Consider the following 23,104-nt stretch of genomic DNA (forward strand, 5'->3'; position numbering starts at 1 on the left):
GAATTTCGGGATTGGCTGGGGTGCGTAGGAGCAGATCCAATCAGCAAGCAGCGCGCGCTCGGGGCCCTAGGCCGGGAAGTCCTGTCTGAGCCAGGCTGAGGTGGCCTGCAGTCCGTGGCTGTGTGGTGGTTAAGAGGTGGGTAAGGGAGAGCGCCTTAACGGTAGACACTTGGAAGGCTCCCAGGGCATGGAACTGTAGCGCCGATGGTGGGACCCTGAACCTCACGGGAACTGGATACCGGACGCCCCGCCAGTCCCTGTGACCCGCTCTTCTCCCGCTCTAGAACCCAGCGGGTTAGAGGGAAATGACAGAGGGGCAGGGAACTAGCTAACTTGAGGGCCTCCCTTCAGGTGCTGAAGGAACTGTTTTCTTCCCTGAGTTTCTTGATTCTCCCACACGAGAAAGAGGTGGTGGGCGCTTCTTACTGTTTTCTAGGGAGGGAGCGGGAGAGAGAGAGAGAGAAAGAACGAAGGAAAGAGAAAGAGAGAACGAACCAACTAGGCAGGCCAAGAAACCCAAGGGTACATGGTAGGATCATTCCCCCTGCTGCCATCGTCCTGGTCTGCACTTTCATGTCTTAGCCGCCTTCTCGACAGCTCTCTTCTTTTAAAAAAAAAAAAAATAAATAAATAATTAAAAAAGGGAAAGAAAAACTTATTGTGGTAAAAACCACATAACATTTACTGTCTTCCCCCCTCTTTTAAAACTGAGGTATATAATTCATATACAACACTATATAGTTGACCTTTGAACAAGGGGTGAGCAGAGTGGTTAGGGGCACATCCCCCCTCTTCATTGGAAAATCACCCTACAACTTAGGATGATCCTCCCCAAAGCTTTACTAATAGCCTACTTTTGATATAAAGCCTTACCCATAACATAAACAGTGTAAACATTTTTGTACGTGGCTGAAGGTATTTAACTAGTCTTTTACTAGCTGACTTCAGATTGTTAATAGTAATGTTAATAGCTAGTAATGATATAACTTCATATGCTAAGCACAGTTCTAAGAACTTTATATATACTAACTCATTTAATTGTCATAACAACTTTATGGGGTAATGTTATTGTCTTCATTTTACAGGTAAGGAAACCGAGGCAGAGACAGTTTAAGTGCCTTGCCCAAGGTCACACAGCTTGTAAGTATTGAAGCCGGGATTTAAACCTAGACAGTTTGATCGTAGAGTTCACACAAAGTTTTTTTGAGTAATGCTGTAGTAAGCATTCCTGTGTAGACTAAAGCAAATATATCTATCTATAGTATTATTCCTAGGAATAGAATTTCTGGGTCAGAAGTTAAATGTATTTAAAATTTTAATGGCTATTGTTTATTATCTTACAAAGTGATTAGTTTATGAACAGTGCATGCCTCTTGTGAATAGTGTATGCCTCTTGTTCTATATTCTTCTCATTATTGTTTGTTATTAAATTTTTCATTATTGCTAGTCCGGATGAAAAATAACTCTTGTTTAATTTTCATTTTTATGACTTATAAGTAAGGTTAAAAATGCATTTTTCTATATATAAAGGATATTTCTCATTTTTTTAAATTTCCCATTTTTGTCCTTTGCTCATTTCTCTTGGATTGTTTCTGTTATTTAGCTTTTTATTGCAAAGTAAAATATAGATATCAAAAAAACCATATAAAAATAAATGTAAATTCCATAAATTATTATAAGGTGAGCACCTTTATCACCATGTAGATCAAGAAATAAAACTTTGATAATCATCCCAAAAGTTTCTCATTTGGCCCATCCTAATCAAAGTTCTTTCTCCTGCCTTCTTCTCTCCCTCCAAAAGCATTGATATCCTGACTTTTATGGTGATCACTTTTTTAAATTAGTTTTCTTTTTTATGGTTGGTTATTGGATTTTTTTTTTTTCATATTTGTAGGCATTCATTATACATTAAGAAAATTAGGTCTTGAGTGCCATGTATATTACAAATATTTTCTTTAAATTTTGAGGTTTTACATTTTAGCTTTTTTTGGGGGGTGGGATATTGAAGAACTTGGGTTTATTACTCAGTGCAGTGAGAGAAAATACAGTGTGGTGTCTTAGTAAGGAGGTGTTAGATTATTTTTTAATTTTTTAATGATATCTTTGTACCTGCAGAATTTTAAAAAAATTTATGGAGATTTTATTTAGTTTTGTTAGAAATGCTTTCCCAATCCAAGCAAAAAAAATGTCTCCATGTTTTCTTTATGTTCTGCTTTATCATTTCTGTTTCTGGAATTTTTGAGGGATGTAGGGATCATGTAAAGATTGAGATGTATATCTAGGCTTAACCCACCTTTTCCCTCCCCTCCACCCAAATACTCTGCAGTTAGTTAAAAAAAAATGAGGAAGTTCTATGAAGGACCAAATTATACCTGGGGAAAAAATGCAATATAGTTTATAAAATATGCTCCTATTTGGATTGTTCTTATATCCCCTTAATTTGCATTGCCACCTGTGTTCTATATCATAGGTCCATAAATGTGTGAATCCAGAAAGGCTTTTATGTGTTTATGTTCCACTGTTCAGTTTGCCTATCCATGTGCTAATTCCACGCTATAAAAATTAGTATAGTTTTTTAATAAGTTTAATGTGTGGTAAGGCAAGTTTTCTCATCTTCTTCATGAGGGTCTTGGCTGTTTTTTGGCCCCTTGCCCTTCCATATAAAGTTTAGAATTTGCTTGTCAAGTGCCACAAAAATAGAAACTTTTAGAACTTTTTTTTTTTTTAAGTTTATTTATTTATTTATTTTGAGAGTGAGAGACAGAGAGAGAGGGAGAGAGAGAATCCCAAGCATGCACTGAGCTGTCAGCACAGATCCCAATGCAGGGCTCAAACTCATGAACCATGAAATCATGACCTGAGCCAAAATCAAGTAAGACACTTAACCAACTGAGCCCATCCAGGCATCCCAAATACTTTTAGAATTTTGATTAAGATTCAATAGATCAACTTAGGAGGAATTAACATCTTTACAGTATGGAGTCATTTGATTTCTCAACATGGTGTATCTCCCCAAGTTTCTTTAAAATCTCTCTTGATGAGACTTGATTAAGTAGTATAAAACTTAAGTTTCTTATGAATAAAAGTGTTTTGGGGGAGTGGGCTGTTCTGGTTTGCATTTAGTGTTGTGGGGTAGACATCTTTTTTCTTTTTTGGTCTGTCTATTTCCTTAAAATTGTCTCAACTTTGCATTTCATGCCATCAGAGTCTACTACTACCTACCACTCCTTGCAGCGGTCATCTAGCAAGATTATATCATGCTCCTTCATTTCTTGAAGATTTTTAGCTTCTGGCTCACTGCAGCCCTCTGCAGCACTACTGTCATACTTCATGGTGCTTTTAATATCCACATATGGCCTCCCTTTTTCTTGACCTCTTTTTCTTTAGTGATTATATTTTCTATCTTCTAGTAGTTACTCATTCCTGTGGTCATACGTCAAAGACTGTCATTTTTTCACTTGGTCTTTGTACCTATGCTGCTACACTATAGAAGAAAATATATAACCATGTTCTAATTCCATTTTAAATTAATGACATATTCGCTAGTGGGTATTTAATAGTCTCAAGTGGACATTTAATCTCAAGTTATCCTACTATTTTATCCTCTCCTGTTCTCTTATATATCTATTTCATACATTAAAAAAATTTTTTTTAAATGTTTATGTGTTTATTTTATTTTATTTTATTTTATTTTTTTTTTTTTCAATATATGAAGTTTATTGTCAAATTGGTTTCCATACAACACCCAGTGCTCATCCCAAAAGGTGCCCTCCTCAATACCCATCACCCACCCTCCCCTCCCTCCCACCCCCCATCAACCCTCAGTTTGTTCTCAGTTTTTAAGAGTCTCTTATGCTTTGGCTCTCTTCCACTCTAACCTCTTTTTTTTTTTCCCTTCCCCTTACCCCATGGGTTTCTGTTAAGTTTCTCAGGATCCACATAAGAGTGAAACCATATGGTATCTGTCTTTCTCTGTATGGCTTATTTCACTTAGCATAACACTCTCCACTTCCATCCATGTTGCTGCAAAGGGCCATATTTCATTCTTTCTCATTGCCACGTAGTACTCCATTGTGTATATAAACCACAATTTCTTTATCCATTCATCAGTTGATGGACATTTAGGCTCTTTCCATAATTTGGCTATTGTTGAGAGTGCTGCTATAAACGTTGAATGTTTATGTATTTTTGAGAGAGATAGAGACAGAGCATGAGCTGAGGAGGGGCAGAGAGAGGGAGACACAGAATCTGAAGCAGGCTCCAGGCTCTGAGCTGTCAACACAGAGCCCAATGGGGGCTCGAACTCACGAGCTATGAGATCATGACCTGAGCCAAAGTCGGATGCTTAACCAACTGAGCCACCCAGGTGCCGCTGTTTCATACATTTCTTAATGTATTTCTTTTTTTTAATGTTTTATTTACTTTAAGACAGAGATAGAGACAGAGCATGAGTGGGGATGGGGCAGAGAGAGAGGGGGACACAGAATCTGAAGCAGGCTCCAGGCTTTGAGTTGTGAGCACAGAGCCTGATGTGGGGCTCGATCTCAGGAACTGTGAGATCATGACCTGAGCTGAAGTTGGATGCTTAACCAACTGAGCCACCTAGGTGCCCCTCTTAATGTATTTCTTAAACCTCCTGTGCTTTTCCCCATTCTCATTCACAGCTGATGACCTTAGTTAACATTTCCCTGAGAAAAGAGAAGCAGTCCAAATAGAACTTCCATAAAATCCTATCAACACATCTACTCACCTGCTTGCAATCCTCCTACATTTCCATTAAAATGGATGAACTATGTATATACTTCTATCTCTTTTCTTTAATGTTTATTTTTGAGAGAGAGAGGCAGAGAGAGAGGGAGACACAGAATCCAAAACAGGCTCCAGGCTCTAAGCTGTCAGCACAGAGTCCAATATGGGGCTCAAACCCACGAACTGTGATATCATGACCTGAGCCAAAGTTGGACGCTTAACTAACTGAGCCACCCAGGTGCCCCTATATAGACTTCTATCTTAAATCAGTCTCTCTACTTATTAAATTCCATTCTTTTTCTCTTGCAACTCCTGCAATATTTCCTTCTGTGTCATTTAAGTGCTCTGTTTTCTCCTGGCTTAAAAAAAAGTCTTTCTTGACCCCATATCACCCTCCGGCTGTTTTCCTTTAGAGAAAAAAATTGTTGAAAATATTTTATATTACTAGGTATGTAGAGTTCCTTGCCTTCTGTTCTCTCTTGAATATACTCCATTCATGCTTTTACTCCCACCATTCTACTGAAACTCCTTTATAAAGGCCTCCAGTTTTGTGTATTTATTCCATTGAAATTGTGATAAATTATCTTAAGACTTAGAGGTTTATTATGTTCAGCAGTTCTTTGCATCAAGAATTCAGACAGGATATAGTAGGACAACTTGTCAATTGCTCTGCAATGTCTATGCCCTTGTCTAGAAGTCTCAAAGTCTGAGGGCTGAATCATCAGAATGTTCATGTGCATGTCTAATTGTTGATGCTAGCTTTTAGCTGGGAACCTCAGTTCCTTTCTGTGGGCTTCACCATTAGTCTCTTCATTTGTGCCAGTTTAGGGTGCCTGGGTGGCTCAGTCAGTTAAGCGTCTGACTTCAGCTCAGGTCATGATCTCCCAGTTTGTGAATTCGAGCCCCACTCTGCGCTCTCTGCTGTTGGGGGGAGCCCACTTCAGATCCTATGTCTGTCTGTCTGTCTGTCTCTCTCTCTCTGCCCCTCCCCGTTCACACGTGCTCACTTGTTCTCAAATACATTAAAAAACAAACAAACAAACAAACAAACAAACAAACATTTGTACCAGGCTTCTTCACAGCATGGTTGCTGGTTTATAAGGGTGAATGTTCTGAGACAGAGGTGTAAGTGCTATGGCCTTTTATGACTTAGTTTTGGAAGTCACTTCCATTATATTCTATTCGTAAAGGCAGTTAGAAAGTCATACTCAGGTTCATGATGAGGATAAATAGTCTCTGCCTCTGGACAGGGAATAATAACCTGAAATATGGCTGTGACTCTTTTTGGAAAATACAGTCCTCTATCCATATTACTAAGTAAATTGTCAGTTCTGTTTTTATCATACTTGACCTATCTCTGGTATTTGATACTTCATCACTCCTTTCTTTAATACTTTCTTACTTTGAATTTCAGGTTATATCATACTCTTAATTTTCTTTTCACCTTATTATTGAGTGCTCCTTCTCAGACTCTTTCAGTGGTTCCTGTTTATTATTCTTTCCAGGTCTGGACCTCTTCTCATTTCTGTCTGTACGCTCTTGCTCTTGTGATCTCACCTAGCCTTGTGGCTTTACATATCTTGTATGGTGATGACTCAAATTCTAGCTCAAAACTTTCCCTTGAACTCCATACATGTACATTCAGTTGCTTAATCAGCATCTGCACTAATAGACACCTTATATTTAGCAAGTACAAAATTGAATTTTTAATCATTACCTTCTCATATCTAGCTGCTTCTGTTTCTTCCACTGTCTTCACTATCTCAGTACCCAACTGGCAGCTCCATCTTTCCATTTGCTTACCTAAACTTTTTTAATAACAAAAGTTGCTTGGATCATTGCAATAGCTTTCTAACTGACTTTCCTGTTTCTGTCCTTATTGCCTGTTGTTAACCAGAGTTGTGCTGTTAAAATATAATTCAACTTATGTCATTTTTCCATTGAAAACCCTTTAATTGTTTATCATCTCAGCTGAAGTCCTTAAAATAGCCTAGAAAGCCCACATAATCTAATTCCTAAATCTCTCAAACTCATCTTGTGTTCTCTGCCTTACTTTGCTCCAATCACACTGGCTGCTTTACTGCTCTAGGAACATGACCATCATACTCCTGCCCCAGGGCCTTTGCACTTGCAATTCCCTGCCTGGAGCCTCTTCCTCTAAATATCCCCATGTCTCACTTTCTTATCTCCTTCATGTTTTTTGCTCAATCGTTAACTTCTCAATGACCTTAAATGACCACATTATGTGAAATTACATTACCCCTACCCAAGCATGTCCTATTTTATTCCCTGTCTTGCTTTCCTTATAAATTATTTCCACTTATAAAATTATTTCCACTTATAAATTGATATATATATTATATATATTTCCACTTATATAACTGGTTTATTGTCTCTTTATTTTAACTAGAATATAAGTTCCATGGTAGGGAAGGATTTTTGCGCATTTTGTTCACTCTTACATGTTTAGTTCCTAGCTTACTATCTGGCAGGTGATAGGTGTTCAAGAAATTATTGTTAAATGAATAAATATTTTTACTTCAGTTTTTCTTATAAGGCTAAAAAAATCACAAGGCACATGTCAGTGAATCAGCAAGATCTAGACCCAGATAGTAGTACAGATATGGAAGATGTTACAAATGCTGAAGAAGAACTTATTAAGGAATGTGACGAAATGTGGAAAGACATGGAAGAAGTAAGTACCAAGAGGTCAAAGTGATATATATATTAATTACTATAAGATTTCTTTCCATTTCAATAATAGACTTAAGAAAAATAATTATGTTGGGTCCTGAAAGCTGTTATATTATACAGTAAAAATTTATATAGCTTTTAAACCTGTAAGCATTTATTCAAGAAACTTTATGCCAGGTGAGCTCTAGAAAGAGAAAAAATTATGGCAATCCCTGCCCTCAAGGAGATTGTCATGTAATAGAGACCATTGCTTTTATGTTAGAAGTATTGTGGTGGAAATACAAAGACTACTTAAAACGAGTAGTAAACCTAGATAGAAAGGGTCAAGGATAGCTTTCTAAAGGCAGTAATAACTGAATTCATTTCTAAAGGATAAATAGAAATTAGCTTCTGAAAGTAGGAGAGGTATATAAAGCAGAAGGAACAAAATATGTAAGGTTGGAAGAGTTTAGAGAACCTTAGGTAGAATATTATGGCTTCGTAAATTCGGAGGAGATTGACCTGTGGAGTGAGGCTGGAAATATAATTAGGAGCAAGAACATGAAGGATTTTGTTGAGTTTGTACTATGGGGAGCAATTAAAGGATTATAAACATGAATCTTTGGGAAAAGATGCAGTTTGGGAAAATTGCTTGGTTGTTTTGAAGACAATGGAATATAGAGGACTGAGACTGCAGATAGACAAAGCATTTAGGAGGCTCTAGTACTTACTAATCCTGATAAGAAGTACTGTAGGGCCATATCCTATCACTGCATGTAGAAGAAGGATTTAGGAGATACTAAGGAGATAGGGCCAAAATGAGTGGAACTTAATTGTTGTGAAACGGAGGGAAATTATGAATACTTTCAGGTTTCTGGTTTGGGCCACTAGGAGGTTGGTCAGGTTATTTCCTAAGATAGAGAGTAGAGAAGTGGTGAGGACACATAATTATGGAGTTTGGGTGAAAATATGAATTAATATAGAAAATGTTGTCTTTGAAATGTTGAGTTAGTGAGCATCACTTCTGGTACACTACTGTGTGTTGGTAAAAGTTTTTTCTACTCAAAATAGCATAATGTGTGAAACAGGCCGCAAACTTTTCTTATCCCATTCTTTGCAGTAAGATTTTAGATTAAGGCAGGTTATTATTTGTTTTTTGTCCCCTTTTTTCTTTTCTAAAATTATTTTTTAATGTAAATCCTTGGTACTCTGATAATAGTGTATTTTCAAGATAATTTAAATAATTCCTTTTTAGGCTTTTGACATTTTTTCAGTATAGAAATTTGAATTTAAAAATAATTTTTTTAAAAGATACTGCAACTAGAAATAAGTACACAAGTAAAATTTATATTACCCATATTTTCAATCATATAATCACTGGTAATAGTTGTAGATTTTTTTTGAATGGAACAAAAATGATGTCTCCTGAAGGCTTTATTTTCCTATGATCTTAACTATTTTCTTATCTCTTTTGTTCTTTTTCTATGGTGCTTTCCTTCTTGTTCTCTTATTTCCTATTTTCCCGTTACCTAGCTTCTAATTTACCCTAGCTATGTTTGTATTTTTTTGTCCTTATTTCTTATGCTCATTATTTCATTCTATACAGAATATAGAATATCTAATATCCCCTTTTACTTTTGATATATTGACCGTGAGACCTGTTTGGGTGCCTTCATGATCCTTTGCCTGTAAAATCAGGAACTTGAGGTGCCTGGGTGACTCAGTTGGTTAAACCTCGGACTGTTGATATTGGCTTAGGTCATGATACTGCAATTGATCATGACGTTGAGCCCTGAGCCTGCTTGGGATTCTCTCTCTTTCTCTGTCTCTGTCTCTGTCTCTCTGTCTCTCTGTCTCTCTCTCTCTCTCTCCCTCCCCTCTCTGGCTCATGCATACAATCTCTCTCAAATAAGTAAATAAACATTTTTTTTTAAGTGAGGAACTTAAACTCTTCTCTTAAATCAGATATTTGTATAATATTACATTGATATAAAAGAAAGGGAATTGTTTGTTATATATAAAAGGTTATATATAGTATGTGAATCATTTTTATTTACTTGCTTTGTTTTGTTGTTTTATTTACTTTTTAAATGAAGTGTCAGAAAAAATTATCACTTGTTGGAACTGAGACACTCACTGATTCAAATGCTCAGGTATTAATCCTTTTTTTTCTTCCTAAAAATAGTTAAGTTTAATGTATTGTGTTTTGGATAAGAATATTATTTGTCTATATTAACCCACATATAATAGCTTTGTTGATACCCATATGCTTAATCATTTGGAAAATATTCTTTCTGATTTAAGAGAAGTATTCTAAATACTTTTTGAATGAACTATTATAAATATATTGTATTTACTATATATATTTACTCTAAATAAATATATTTAAATAAGGAATATTTTCTTTATTATTTATCTCTTAACAGTTACACATATATTTAACTGTTGAGTGAATAATTGCAATTAAGATACCTTATTAATAATTAGAATACATGTTGTCCTACTTTGTATTAGGTACAGTAGCCAGTTTGTTTTCTTTTTTTTTTTACTATATGTGTAGAACCTTAACTGACTTCACTGATGCTTAAACAAAGATTAAGATATCTATTTTAATAGAGCCCTAAAGAATTGGTTTAGGAATATACCAAAGGAAGAATGCAACAGATTAAGAATTTAAAATATGACAAAGATGATAATGCCCATTTGTGGAAAAAGATGAATTGTTAATAAGTAATAGTGGTACAACCAGTTATCCGTTTGGAAGAAAATAAAATTGGAGCTTTGTCTTTCATTACATAAACATATATTCTAGATAGATTGCCATAGAAGTCTTATAAGAAAAGTTAGGAGACTATTTGTGCCGTCTAGGGACAGGAGAAACTTCTTGGCTAAAAGTAGAAACCAAGAAATTATAAAAGAAAACTTAGATGTATTTGACATTATAAAAAATTAGAAGTTTTAGTGATAATTCTAAAGAACAAAGTCAAATATACAAATGATTCTAAAGAAAGTTTTCTAAAACTTGTAGGAGCATGTCAGAAAGTGTAAGAACTAATTGAAAGTGCTCCTGAGTTCCAAATCATGCACTTTACTTTTAAAAACCAGTTCATTTTGTTACAAGGGCAGCAGGTGAGGGAGGTGTGTGTGTGTGTGTGTGTGTGTGTGTGTGTGTGTGTGTCTGCCTGCCACCAGTAAGCTGCAGTTGGGGGTTCATTCACTTCATGGCCTATTAGAGCAGCAGACATGGCCTATTAGAGGAGCAGAGCCGTTTCACAGAGCGAGATGTAATACAGAAGCTTTTTTGAAGGCCTTTTTCTTCCTACTTATTTTTCATTCAGATTATAATCAAGCTTACATGTGAACTATTAGTAATTTAAGTTTCCTTTTGTGTCATTCAGTGTAAAACTAATTTGAAAAAAATATAGATTATGAAAAATAAAGATTTAGGCACTGTTCACAAAAACACCAAATTTGATATCATTTGAAAAGGAATAATGGCCTTGATTGATTATAATAATAATAAAAATAAAAATCTATGAGCATAATAATACTGAATAAAAATGAGAGTAAGAGAGATAGAAAAAGAAGGAAAAACTAATGTGTCACTTTTGGAAGTGCCTATCATATCAGGTCAGGTCTTCCATGTAAAAATTTCTGATCAAGAATTAAGCCATCTTTTATTTAAAAATTTTTGCATTTATCAATAAATGCAGAGTTCTGTTATAAAGTATAAAGCTGAATATTGTATTTGAAACAGCATTATACAGTAAATAAACTATCATCTGGTTTTCTTGGGAAACGTGGTTCTTATATTGTAGAAATTGAGACCTAGTGAATCAGAATCACTAGGGATTGGACCTGTAAGTTTCCTGAATGATTTTTTGTGTGGTGAACCAAACAAACACTGATTTTGGTGGAAGTGCTTATATAGTTGTAAAGAATCAGGATCCTGAGATAGTCAATAATAACATTATCTGAGGGATCCACAAAATATCTTCTCCTTTTGGGGCACCTGGGTGGTTCACTTGGTTACGCGTTCAACTCTTGATTTCGGCTCAGGCCATGATCTCACAATTCGTAAGCTTGAGCCCTGTGTTGGGTTCTGCACTGACAGCGTGGAGCCAGCTAGGGATTGTCTCTCCCTCTCTCTCTCTCAAAAATAAATAAATAGGGGCGCCTGGGTGGCTCAGTCGGTTAAGCCTCCGACTTCAGCTCAGGTCACGATCTCACGGTCCATGAGTTTGAGCCCCGCATCGGGCTCTGGGCTCATGGCTCAGAGCCTGGAGCCTGCTTCCGATTCTGTGTCTCCCTCTCTCTCTGCCCCTCCCCCGTTCATGCTCTGTCTCTCTCTGTCTCAAAAATAAATAAACGTTAAAAAAAAAAAAAATTAAAAAAAAAGATAAATAAATAAACTTAAAAAATATATCTTCTCCTATTGTGTTGAGGGTTCCCCAGATTACTTTCAGGAGTAATTCACAGGACTCACAGTAACTCATAGGAGGACTCACAAAACTCAGTGTGTACTATATTCATGGCTGAGATATACTATGTTAAAGGATACAGAGTAAAATCAGCAAAGTGAAAAGGACCATGGGGTGAGGTCCAGAGGAAACCAGATACAAGCTTTCAGGAGTCCTCTTTTATTGGAGTCATCCAAGATGTGCTTAATTCCCCCAAGGAGTTGTGACTGTGTGAAATGTTTTCTGCCATGGAACCTCATTAGACTCAGCGACCAAGGTGTTTTGTGAGAGCTAGTCACATAGACACCCTCTGCCTAGCAGTTATCAAAATACCAGACTTCCAGAAGGAAAGCAGGTGTTCAGCTTCAGTCATATTCCTTACAAAAACAGTTTAGACACAATGAGTCACTCTTAACAGGTTGGTGGGAATGATCTCAAAATACAAGTTCCAGATGCCAGTCAAGAGCCAACTTTGAAAGCAAACCTTTAAATAATCTCAGGCTTGCTTTGTTTACTCTTATCTGCATACCTATTAATTTTAAAGAGCATCTTTAAAGCAAATTTATCTTTTTTAAAGTAAACCCTACTCCCACCATGGGGTTCAAACTCATGACCCCAAGATAAAAGTTGCATGCACTATGGATGGAGCCAGCTAGTGAATAATGGCAATTAAGATACCTTATTAATAATTAGAACACATGTTGTCCTACTTTGTGTTAGGTGCCCCTAAAACTAGGTGCCCCTAAAGCAAGTGTGTCTAAAAATTATTGGCAAGAAATACCATCTTATGTTCTTAAAGATTTAATTTTTTTTTTAATTTTTTTTTTAACGTTTTTATTTATTTTTGAGACAGAGAGAGACAGAGCATGAATGGGGAGGGGCAGAGAGAGAGGGAGACACAGAATCAAAAGCAGGCTCCAGGCTCTGAGCCATCAGCCCAGAGCCCGACGTGGGGCTCGAACTCACGGACTGTGAGATCGTGACCTGAGCTGAAGTCGGATGCTTAACCAACTGAGCCACCCAGGCGCCCCAAGATTTTATTTTTAAGTAATCTCTGTACCCAACATGGGGCTCAAATTCACAACCCCAGGGTCAAGAGTCCCATGCTCCACTGACTGAGCCAGACAGGTGCCCCTATATCTTTATAGTAGTACTTAAGAAATAAAAGTAATATGGTTAGGTCCTTTTATTATAGGTTGAGTGGTAAAGTAGAATTGAAAACTTTTTAAGACTTGAGCTATAATTAGTATGGTTTAAAGCAGGATTGTGTTTGGAGTGTCAGTTTTTTATAATTTGGATGGCTCTTATGTTAGCCATTTATGTTAGGAATTTGTGTTAAAGTATTAAGAATGTCTACACTTTCATGAATATCTATAAATATTCTGTAAGAAATGACTTTGTTTTATGATTTTTTTTTTATAGCTTTCATTATTAATTATGCAAGTGAAATGTTTGACTGCTGAACTCAGTCAATGGCAGAAAGAAAATCCTGAAAGTAAGATTCTTATTTTTAGGTTTATATTTTTTTAAACAAATTAATGGCAAATTAATTTAAGGATAATTTCAAAGTCTATCTAGCCTTGTTGAAATTGCCTAAACTTTTCTTTCATTTGTATACATTATTTTGTGCTTATTTTGGTATTATAGATGAATATATTTGTTTGATATAATAATCTTAAATTATGGAGACCTTATAATAACCATCATTTGATCATCATAGATACTATGCCACACACGCAATAGAAACTGTAAATTGTTTCTTTTTTTTTTTTTCTTTTAACGTTTATTTATTTTTGAGACAGAGAGAGACAGAGCATGAACAGGGGAGGGGCAGAGAGAGAGGGAGACACAGAATCCGAAACAGGCTCCAGGCTCTGAGCTGTCAGCACAGAGCCCAACGCGGGGCTTGAACTCATGGACCGTGAGATCATGACCTGAGCCGAAGCTGGATGCCTAACCGACTGAGCCACCCAGGCACCCCTGTAAATTGTTTCTTAATGAATGAAACATACCTAGTGGAAGAGAAAAGTTATTTTAGATACTTATTTATATAAGGGCCACATGGATTGTATGTTGCCTTGTGACCTGTCCAATGGGGACCAGCTATATATTTGCCTTTAGTCAAGAAATAGAAAATGGCTTAAATATCTGCAGTTAAAATACCCAGTGAGGAGATCTTTTTTTATTAGGAAAGCTTACTTTTCTCTGTGCCACATATATGTGTGTATTTGATATTCTATATGGATTGTATCCTCTTTCTTTTAACATCTCCCTTCTTTCTCCTGCCCATTTGCCACCTTTCCTTTAGCTCCTCCCACTTCCCTTTTTAGTCTCCTTTGTAGGCTTACTGTTCTCTATCCCAGTTGTTGGGATTCTTCTATTCATTCCCTTTCTAGATAATTTCATCTACATTCTTGGTTTTAACTACTATATTCATGCCCACCACTGTTCCACATCTTTATTATCACATGGTAGTCTTTTTAATTTTAGCACTTGATATGTACATATATAATCTATTTTTTAATTTGCATTAAACTATATTTTATTGCCTCCTCAGCATTATATTGAGCATCTCAAACGCTGTTCATACTCTGCTGTTAAAATTTGCTATTTTTTTGGAGGGCTGTGCTCAGCAATTTTAACTTCCTACTCTACATGCTACTCCAGGATTATATTTTCTGCTTTTGTTTTTATGCTATACCTGTATTAATGACTTCTGTATAAGTTTGCTAGGGCTGCCATAACAAAGTTCTATGGACTGGGTTGCTTACACAAAAGAAATTAATTTTTTCACAATTCTGGAGGCTAGAAGTCCAAGATCAAGGTGTTGGCAAGGTTGGTTTCTTCAGAAGCCTCTCTTTTTGGCTTGTAGATGGTCATCTTCTCCCTGTGTCTTCACATGGTCGCCTGTCTGTATCCTAATCTCTTTCTATAAAGATGCCAGTCGTAATGGAATAGGGCTCACCCTAATGATCTCATTTTAACAGAATCACATTTTTAAAGACCCAGTTCCAAATACAGGCACATTTTAAGGTACTGAGGATTAGAACTTCAAAATATGAATTTTGGTGGGGAGGAGGACACAATTTTCGTAACAGCTTCCAAATCTATGTATCCAAGCCAGACTTATTTGTAACATCACACTAACGTATCTCTCTACTTTCTAGTTATCTTTTCCAAAATATTCTATAGATACCTGAGATTTATGAATTGATCTCCATTCTCTGATCCATTGAATGGAATTTATTTGATCAGCTATAAACTTAAGAGTCCTTCTATGTTCTTCTTTTTTCATGTATCGCATATAGCCAATCATGAAGTATTGAACCCTACTGCCACACATTTACTTTAGGCCTTCATTACCAATCCACTAGTTTATTATAATAGTCTTTCTTACGTCTCGTTCAAGATTTTTTTTTTTAATGTCTATTTATTTTTGAGAGAGAGAGTGTGAGCAGGTGAGGTGCAGAGAGAGAAAGAGACAGAGGATCGGAAGCAGGCTCCGTGCTGTGCTGCTTTGTAGTTTTGTAGTTTTCATCACAGTCTTTTGCCTCCTAGGTTAAATTTATTCCAAAGTATTTCATTCATTTTGATGCTATATCCCATAGACTGCCCCACTGAAAGGATTTAAAATATCTTTATATTCTTAGAAGCTGCTATATATTGTATGGGCTTAAATAATTATGTGAATCAATATTGAAATACTACTCATGGCCACAGTGGACAAGAGGGAGATTATTAACTTTACATTCTTAAAATCCTTCTCATTGCATTTATTGAAATGATTTGGGAGCCATCCTGGGGCTGCCAGTAATCAGTTCTAATATATGTCCTATGAAGCATGTGTCGTAAGCTCTTTCCTGTCAGAAGACCCTGTAGAATAGTAGATAGATTAGAAAGTTTTCAGTAGCATATTAGTAGAGAAATTTTAAATAGTACTTTATTAGGAAAGGTAAACTTAAAGTACAAAGGTTGAACTTTTCTAAATATAAGGATTAAATTTTGCTATACAAAATTAAAATGAAATGTTAGTTGATACTCATGAACTGGCAAAAATTGTAGAAGAGTTTATTGTATCTTTTGCTGTTTCTTATTGCTAATAGTAAGTTTTTAGAAAAGAATCTGGTATTCTACATTAAAATTCAAAATATGCTTTTCCTTCTATGGAGTTCCATTTCTGAGAATTTATCCTCCCCAGATGAAAGCACTAGTACATAAAGACATAAATTTAGAAATGCTAAAGTCATTGTTTTTTGTGGCTAAAAGTTAGGTTCAAAGTTAATGTTTCATCAGTACTGATATTACTCAATACACTTTGGTATATTCACCCTGTGGAATATTATGGAGTGATTAAAAATTATGGATTAGACTTACATCAGGATAGAAACGATTTCCATGGGGTTTTTGTTGAGTAAAAATAAGAATAATGTGTATGATATCCCCTTCTCATAAAACCAACAATAACAAAATGAATAACCCTTGCATGTGTGTGTGTAGATAATATACATGTACATATATGTGCATAGGATCATATAATTACAGAGAGATATATTTAGGGAAACAGTATAGATTATTAATTTTTTTAAGTTTATTTTGAGAGAGAGAGAGAGAGTGAGCCTGAGTGAGGGAGGGGCAGAGAGAGAGCGAGGGGGAGAGAAAATCCCAAGTAGGCTTTGTGCTTTCAGTGCATAGCCTGACACGGGGCATGATCTCAAGAAGCATGAGATCATGACTTGAGCTTAAGTCAAGAGTTGGATGCTTAACCAATTTTGTTTTTGAGGATTTAGAAAACAAAACCCAAAAATGTATAAATGTCATGTTTGTCTAAAATTGTATATTGGTTATATATATTGTCTAAAATTATGTATTGATTATATATGTAAAGGTGTTAATTAAGGAAAGAGAAAGAGATATCTTAGAAGCCACAAAATCAAATTCTTTATATTTGAGAGTTAACTCAGCATGTATAATTTTGGCCTTTTTTTTTTCTGCAGTAGTTCCTCTGAATGAAGAAGTTCTAGTAACATTAGGAGAAGAAGAGGTAAGTAACTTAAGGAATTGGTAGTAACCCTAATTAACTTATAACTAGAAGTATTTGGGGTAAGTTCATGACATCAGAAGCAGAATGAAACCACTTTAAAGCCATATTAATTTTTTTATTTTGATTTTAATTATGTCTGTTGAACAGAATATTTTAAATAATTTGAATTTTGTATCACCAATTTGTATATTAGAACTGTGTTTAAAATTAGTGTTTAATATGTAAACTTCATGGTTGTGCTTAATTTTCACTTGATTAAACTCTTCATAATAAAAGCAAAAACATTAAACATAGTTAGATGATCCTAATATATGTATGTCCTCAAAACATAATATAAATGTCAGTAAAGACTTTAAGTGTAAGTCCATTAAGTCAAAGTATAGGAAAGAAGATAGAAGCAAACAAGAATTTTAAATAAGGATGTAGTGCATGGAAAGAAATAAGTATCAGTGTGTCTAGAGATAGAAATAGTGATGAAAAAAGAGATTATCTGTAAATAAACATTTTAAAAAAAATTTAAAAAGGGGCACTTGGGTGGCTTAGTCAGTTGAGTGTCTGACTTCGGCTCAGGTCATGATCTCACAGCTTGTGTGTTCGAGCCCCGCGTCAGGCTCTGTGCTGATGGCTTGGAGCCTGGAGCCTGCTTCGGATTCTGTGTCTTCCTCTCTCTCTCTCTGCCCCTCCCCTACCCATGCTCTGTTTCTCTCTCTCTGTCTCTCAAAAATAAGTAAACATTAAAAAAAAAATTTAAAGAGATTATCTGCCCTACAGAATTGAGAAAAACCAGGTTTTGAAGGAACCTGGTACTGCAGTATTCAGGGTTCAAGTATGTAGCTAGAAACAAGATTTCTTTAAAAGAGAGATAAAGAATTTTTTTGATTAAAAAAATAACAGAATGCTAACTTAAAAAAGGATTACTTCACATCCCTAAACATGGCTATAATCAAAAGACAGGCAATAACAAGTATTGGTGAAGATGTGGAGAAATTAGAACACTGACGAACTGCTGGTGGGAATGTAAAATGCTACATCCACTTTGGAAAGCAGCCTGGTAGTTCCTCAGAAGGTGAAAGTTACTAGTCAAACCAGTACTTTCACTCCGAGGTATACACCTAAGAAAAAGGAAAATAAGTTTGTGTCCACACAAAAACTTAAACATGAATGTTCATAGCAACATTTTTCTTTTTTATTTGTTTGTTTATTTTATTTTATTTTATTTTTGGGACAGAGAGAGACAGAGCATGAACGGGGGAGGGGCAGAGAGAGAGGGAGACACAGAATCGGAAACAGGCTCCAGGCTCCGAGCCATCAGCCCAGAGCCTGACGCGGGGCTCGAACTCACGGACCGCGAGATCGTGACCTGGCTGAAGTCGGACGCTTAACCGACTGCGCCACCCAGGCGCCCCTCTTTTTTATTTTTAATTTTTTAATGTTACTTATTTTTGAGAGAGGGACAGAATGTGAGTGGGGGAAGAGCAGAGAGAGAGGAAACACAGAATTCGAAGCAGGCTCCAGGCTTGAGCTGTCAGCACAGAGCCCGATGTGGGACTCAAACCCATGAACCATGAAATCATGACCTGAGCTCAAGTTGGATGCTTAACCGACTAAGCCACCCATGCGCCCCCATAGCAATATTTTTCTTAATGGCCAAAAAGAGGAAATAACCCAAATGTTCATCAACTGATGAATAGATAAATAAATTGTGATATCTGTACAATGACATATTTTTTGTCTAATAAGAACTGAAGTACTGATATGCCATAATATAGGTATATCTTGAAAAACATTATGCTAAATGAAAGAAGCTAGTTACAAAGGATTACATATTATATGATTCCATTTATATGAAATGTCCATAATAGGCAAATCCATAGAGACAGAAAGTAGGTTGTTGCTTATTGATTAAGGCTAGGTGATTGTAGAGCAAATAGTGAGTGACTGCTAATATGTACTGCTAACAGGTTTCCTTTTGGGATGATGAAAATGTTCTAAAGTAGATTGTGGTGATGGTTACACAACTTTATGAAAATACTAAACATTATTGAATTATATACTTTAAATTAGTAAACTGTATGGTATGTGAATTATATCTCAAGCTCTATCTATCTATCAATCTATTTATCTATCTATCTATCTATCTATCTATCTACTTCTGAGACAGAGACAGAGCCTGAGCAGGTAAGGGTCAGAGGGAGAGTGAGACAACAGAATCTGAAGCAGCTGTCAGCAAAGAGCTGGACTTGGGGCTTGAACTAACAAACCATGAGATAATGACTTGAGCTGAAGTTGGATGCTTAACCAACTGAGCTACCCAGGTACCCCGGTGAAGCTGTTTTTAAAAAGACCAGTCAGGGCTGCCTGGGTGGCTCAGTAGGTTAAGCGACTGACTACATCTCCAGTCATGATCTTGCTGTCTGTGAGTTTGAGCCCCATGTTGGGCTCTGTGCTGACAGCTCAGAGCCTGAAGCCTGCTTCAGATTCTGTGTCTCCTTCTCTCTTTGCCCCTCCCCCGCTCACACTCTCTTTCTCTCAAAAATAAATAAACATTTAAAAAAATTATAAATAAATAAATAAATAATAAAATGACCAATCAGAGAGGTGCCTAGCTGGCTCAGTTGGTGTAGGTCCTGATCTCATAGCTCGTGGTCTGAGCCCTCCTCAGACTCTCTGCTGTCAGCACGGAGCCTGTTTCAGATCCTCTGTCCCCCTCTCTCTCTCTTTCTTTGCCTCTCCCTCGTGGATGCTCTTTCTCTCAAAAATAAATAAACATTGGGGCGCCTGGCTGGCTTCGTCAGTTAAGTGTCCGACTTCGGCTCAGATCATGATCTCATAGTTTGTGAGTTTGAGCCCTGCATCAGGCTCTGTGTTGACAGCTCAGAGCCTGGAGCCTGCTTCAGATGCTGTGTCTCCCTCCCTCTCTCTGCCCCTGCCCCACTTGTGCTCTGTCTCTCTCTCAATAAATAAAAAAAATTAAAGAAATAAACAGTAAAAAAGAAAAGAACCAAGCAGAGAACAAGAGCCTTTGTAAATGAAAACATACCTGAAATAAATACAAAAAGGTTGGTGATTATAGGCATGGAAATCTACAGAGTAAGGATGGCAAAAAAAGGAAAATTGGAATAATAGAACTATCTTATCAACTCAGAAGTACAAAATACAACCAGTAGAAGTTCCAAATTAAAAAAAAAACACAAAAACAAATGGAGGGGGGCGTGCCCAGGTGGCTCAGTCAGTTAAGCCATAGACTCAGTTCAGGAGTTTGAGCCCCACATTGGGCTCTGTGCTGGTAGTGCAGAGCCTGCTTGGGATTCTCTCTCTCCCTCTCTTTCTCTGCACCTCCCCCACTTGTATTTGTGCCATCTCTCTCTCTCTCTCTCAAAAATAAATAAATAATATTTTTTAAAAATGGAAGTGAAGAAATAATAAATAATACATGAACATTTTCCCAGAATGAAAGATAATATTTCTTTTTCATATTGAGAAGAGTCACCAAATTTTCAATATCATGAAAAAAAAAATGACACATGGCCTAATGGTCCACCATAATTTTCCCTTTGGTAGTAGCCCTAAGGCTAGCAGTTCTGGTTTGAACTGACTGAAATCCAAACTAGACACTACCAGCCTTGGCCTTAACACTCTGCTTTCATTTTAATTGTTACAGATAAAAAGAACAAAGGGCTTGAATATTTAGCTTGTTTCTCATTATTTTGTATTTCCTTATACATGCAGTTAGCCAAGTGTCTGAGAATTTTTTCTGTTATTTCTAAATTTCATTGACTACTTCTGCCTGCAATTATTATTTTTTTAATGTTTATTTATTTTTGAGACAGAGACAGAGTGTGAGTGGGGGAGGGGCAGAGAGAGAGGGAGACAGAGAATCCAAAGCCAGCTCCACACTCTGATCTGTCAGCACAGAGCCTGATGCGGGGCTTGAACTCTCGAACTGTGAGATCATGACCTGAGCCAAAGTTGGACACTTAACCGACCAAGCCACCCAGGCACCCCTGCCTGCAGTTATTGATCACGTTGTGGCTGTTGTCTTCTATCTTTGTTGACTTGGTATAAACATTAGGCATCAGATTCATCATTCCCTGCCCCATTAACCTTCTTTTTCCCACATAGTGCTTCCATTGTGTTTTGGTGAGGTAGGGTCATTATAGCAAATCCCACTTGTGTTGCCAGTTGTGTCAGGGTTTTCCCCAAGACCACTGTCAGGTCTGGTGATTTGCTAAATGGGCTCACAGAACACAGAAAAGCTATTGTACTCATAGTTACAGTTTATTTCCATGAGAAGACACAGATTAAAATGAGCAAAGGGAAAACACACATGGACTAAGTTTATAGGAGTTCTTATCTAATGGAGTTGCATGGATGTGTTTAGTTCTCCTTGCAGCTGAATGTGACAAAATGTGCAAAGTGTGGTCAAACAGGAAGTTCACCTAAGCTTTGTTGTCCAGGGTTTTTTATCCGGAGTCAGTCACTATGCATGTGGGGCTTCCTTGACTGACTTCAGCTACTTGGACTTCAGCCATTTAGACCACAATTGCATTCACCATAAATCACATGATTGGAATAGACTCTTTAATAAAACTGGTACCAAGTGACCTAAGGTTCCAGGCATACATAAACCCTTTTTTTAAAAAATAGGCTTCATTCCCAAGTGGGGCTTGACCTCATGACCCTGACATCAAGGGTCACATGCTCTACTGACTGAACCAACCAGACCCCCCCTACATAAACACTTTTATCAGGTATAATATTACAAGACCTCAGAGGTCATCCTTCAGGAGTCCACCAGGGGCCTATCCTGAAGACAGGCATACTTTGATTACCTCCATTTTATCAGTTTTTTTTTTTTTTAAGGTTTGTGCTTAAATAAATATAAGAAATATTTGCACAACGGCACCTGTCTGGCTCAATAAGAAAAGCATGTGACTCTTGGTGTTGAGGTTGTGAGTTCAAGCCCCAGGTTGGGTGTAGAGATTACTTAAAAAATAAAATATTTTTTTTTTTCTTTTTAAGTCTATTTATTTTTTTTTTAGAGAGAGAGAGGGAGAGAGAGAGAATGCAAAGCAGGCTTCATGGTCACGATGCAGAGCCCAACACAAGGCTTGATCCCACAACCATGAGATCATGACCTGGGCCAAAATCAAGAGTCAGATGCTTAACTGAGTGATCCACCCATGGGCCCCAAAAATAAAATCTTAAAAAAAATTTGCCCAACTTAAGGTCACAAACATTTTTTTTGAATGTTTTCTTTAAAATTTTTTAAGTTTCACATTTATAATCCATTTGGTATTCATGTTTTTATATGGAATTAGTTACTGATAAGGTTGTATTTTCTTTCATATGAATACTAATTGTGGGTGTTCTGGAACAAATTGTTAAGAAAATTATATTTTATTTTTTGAATTTCCTTTGCATGTTTATTGAAAATTAATTGATGGCATATATGGATCTATTTCTAGACTCCACATTTATTCTTCATTCTGTGGTTATTTCTCTTCTTTTTTTTCTGTGTGTCTTCTGTCTTTAGGTCAATACCACATTGTTTTAGGGGTGCTTGAGTCAGTCAGTTGAGTGTCAGTTCAGGTTTTGATTTCGACTTAGGTCAGGATCCCAGGGTCGTGGGATCGAGCCCAATATTGGGCTCCACCCTGAACAGGGAGCCTGCATGAGATTCTCTCTTTCCCTCTGCCCCTTTTCCCCACTTGTGTGCTCTCTTTCTCAAAATAAATAAATAAATTTTTTTTGAAGACAACATTGTTTTATTTACTTAAGATTTATAATAAATCTTGAAGTAAAATGGGAGGGATTTTCTATCTTTGTTCTTTATCAGAACTGTTTTATATTTTCCTATAAATTAGAGTTGGCTGGTCATTCTGTCCCATAATTTTGACTGAGATTTCCCTGATTCTGTAGTTTAGTTTGAGGAGCATTGACATCTTTAGCATACTGAGTCTCAATTCAGATCCAGGAGCCCTGTATGATCTCTGCATTTATTTAGGTCTCCATTTGTTTAGCATTTTTAAGATTTATATCATCAGTGTTTTATAATTCACTATATTAAAAGCTAAAAAAGAAAAAAAAGACTTTTAATCATCTCATGAATTCAGAAAGAATGTGACAAATTTCAATATTAATTCTTGATTTTTTTTTTTTATTTTAATTTTTTTTAAGC

The 23,104-nt window shown here is 36.4% G+C and overlaps 1 protein-coding gene across 2 annotated transcripts in view; it reads left to right on the forward strand.

Annotated features, from left to right (window-relative positions):
• Positions 1-14: 14 nt before the first annotated feature.
• CENPK (centromere protein K) overlaps positions 15-23,104 on the forward strand; it is a 58,382-nt gene continuing 35,292 nt past the window's right edge. For both annotated transcript variants that reach the window (XM_060635682.2, XM_060635680.2), the window contains exons 1-6: positions 15-136; positions 1,086-1,140; positions 7,294-7,444; positions 9,519-9,575; positions 13,305-13,377; positions 16,877-16,923. In XM_060635682.2, coding sequence (XP_060491665.1) covers positions 7,328-7,444; positions 9,519-9,575; positions 13,305-13,377; positions 16,877-16,923 — 294 coding nt within the window. In that variant the 5' untranslated portion in view covers positions 15-136; positions 1,086-1,140; positions 7,294-7,327. The remainder of the gene's footprint in view (positions 137-1,085; positions 1,141-7,293; positions 7,445-9,518; positions 9,576-13,304; positions 13,378-16,876; positions 16,924-23,104) is intronic.

Source organism: Panthera onca, chromosome A1, assembly GCF_046562875.1.
Source record: "Panthera onca isolate mPanOnc1 chromosome A1, mPanOnc1 haplotype 2, whole genome shotgun sequence".
Lineage (NCBI taxonomy): Eukaryota > Metazoa > Chordata > Mammalia > Carnivora > Felidae > Panthera > Panthera onca.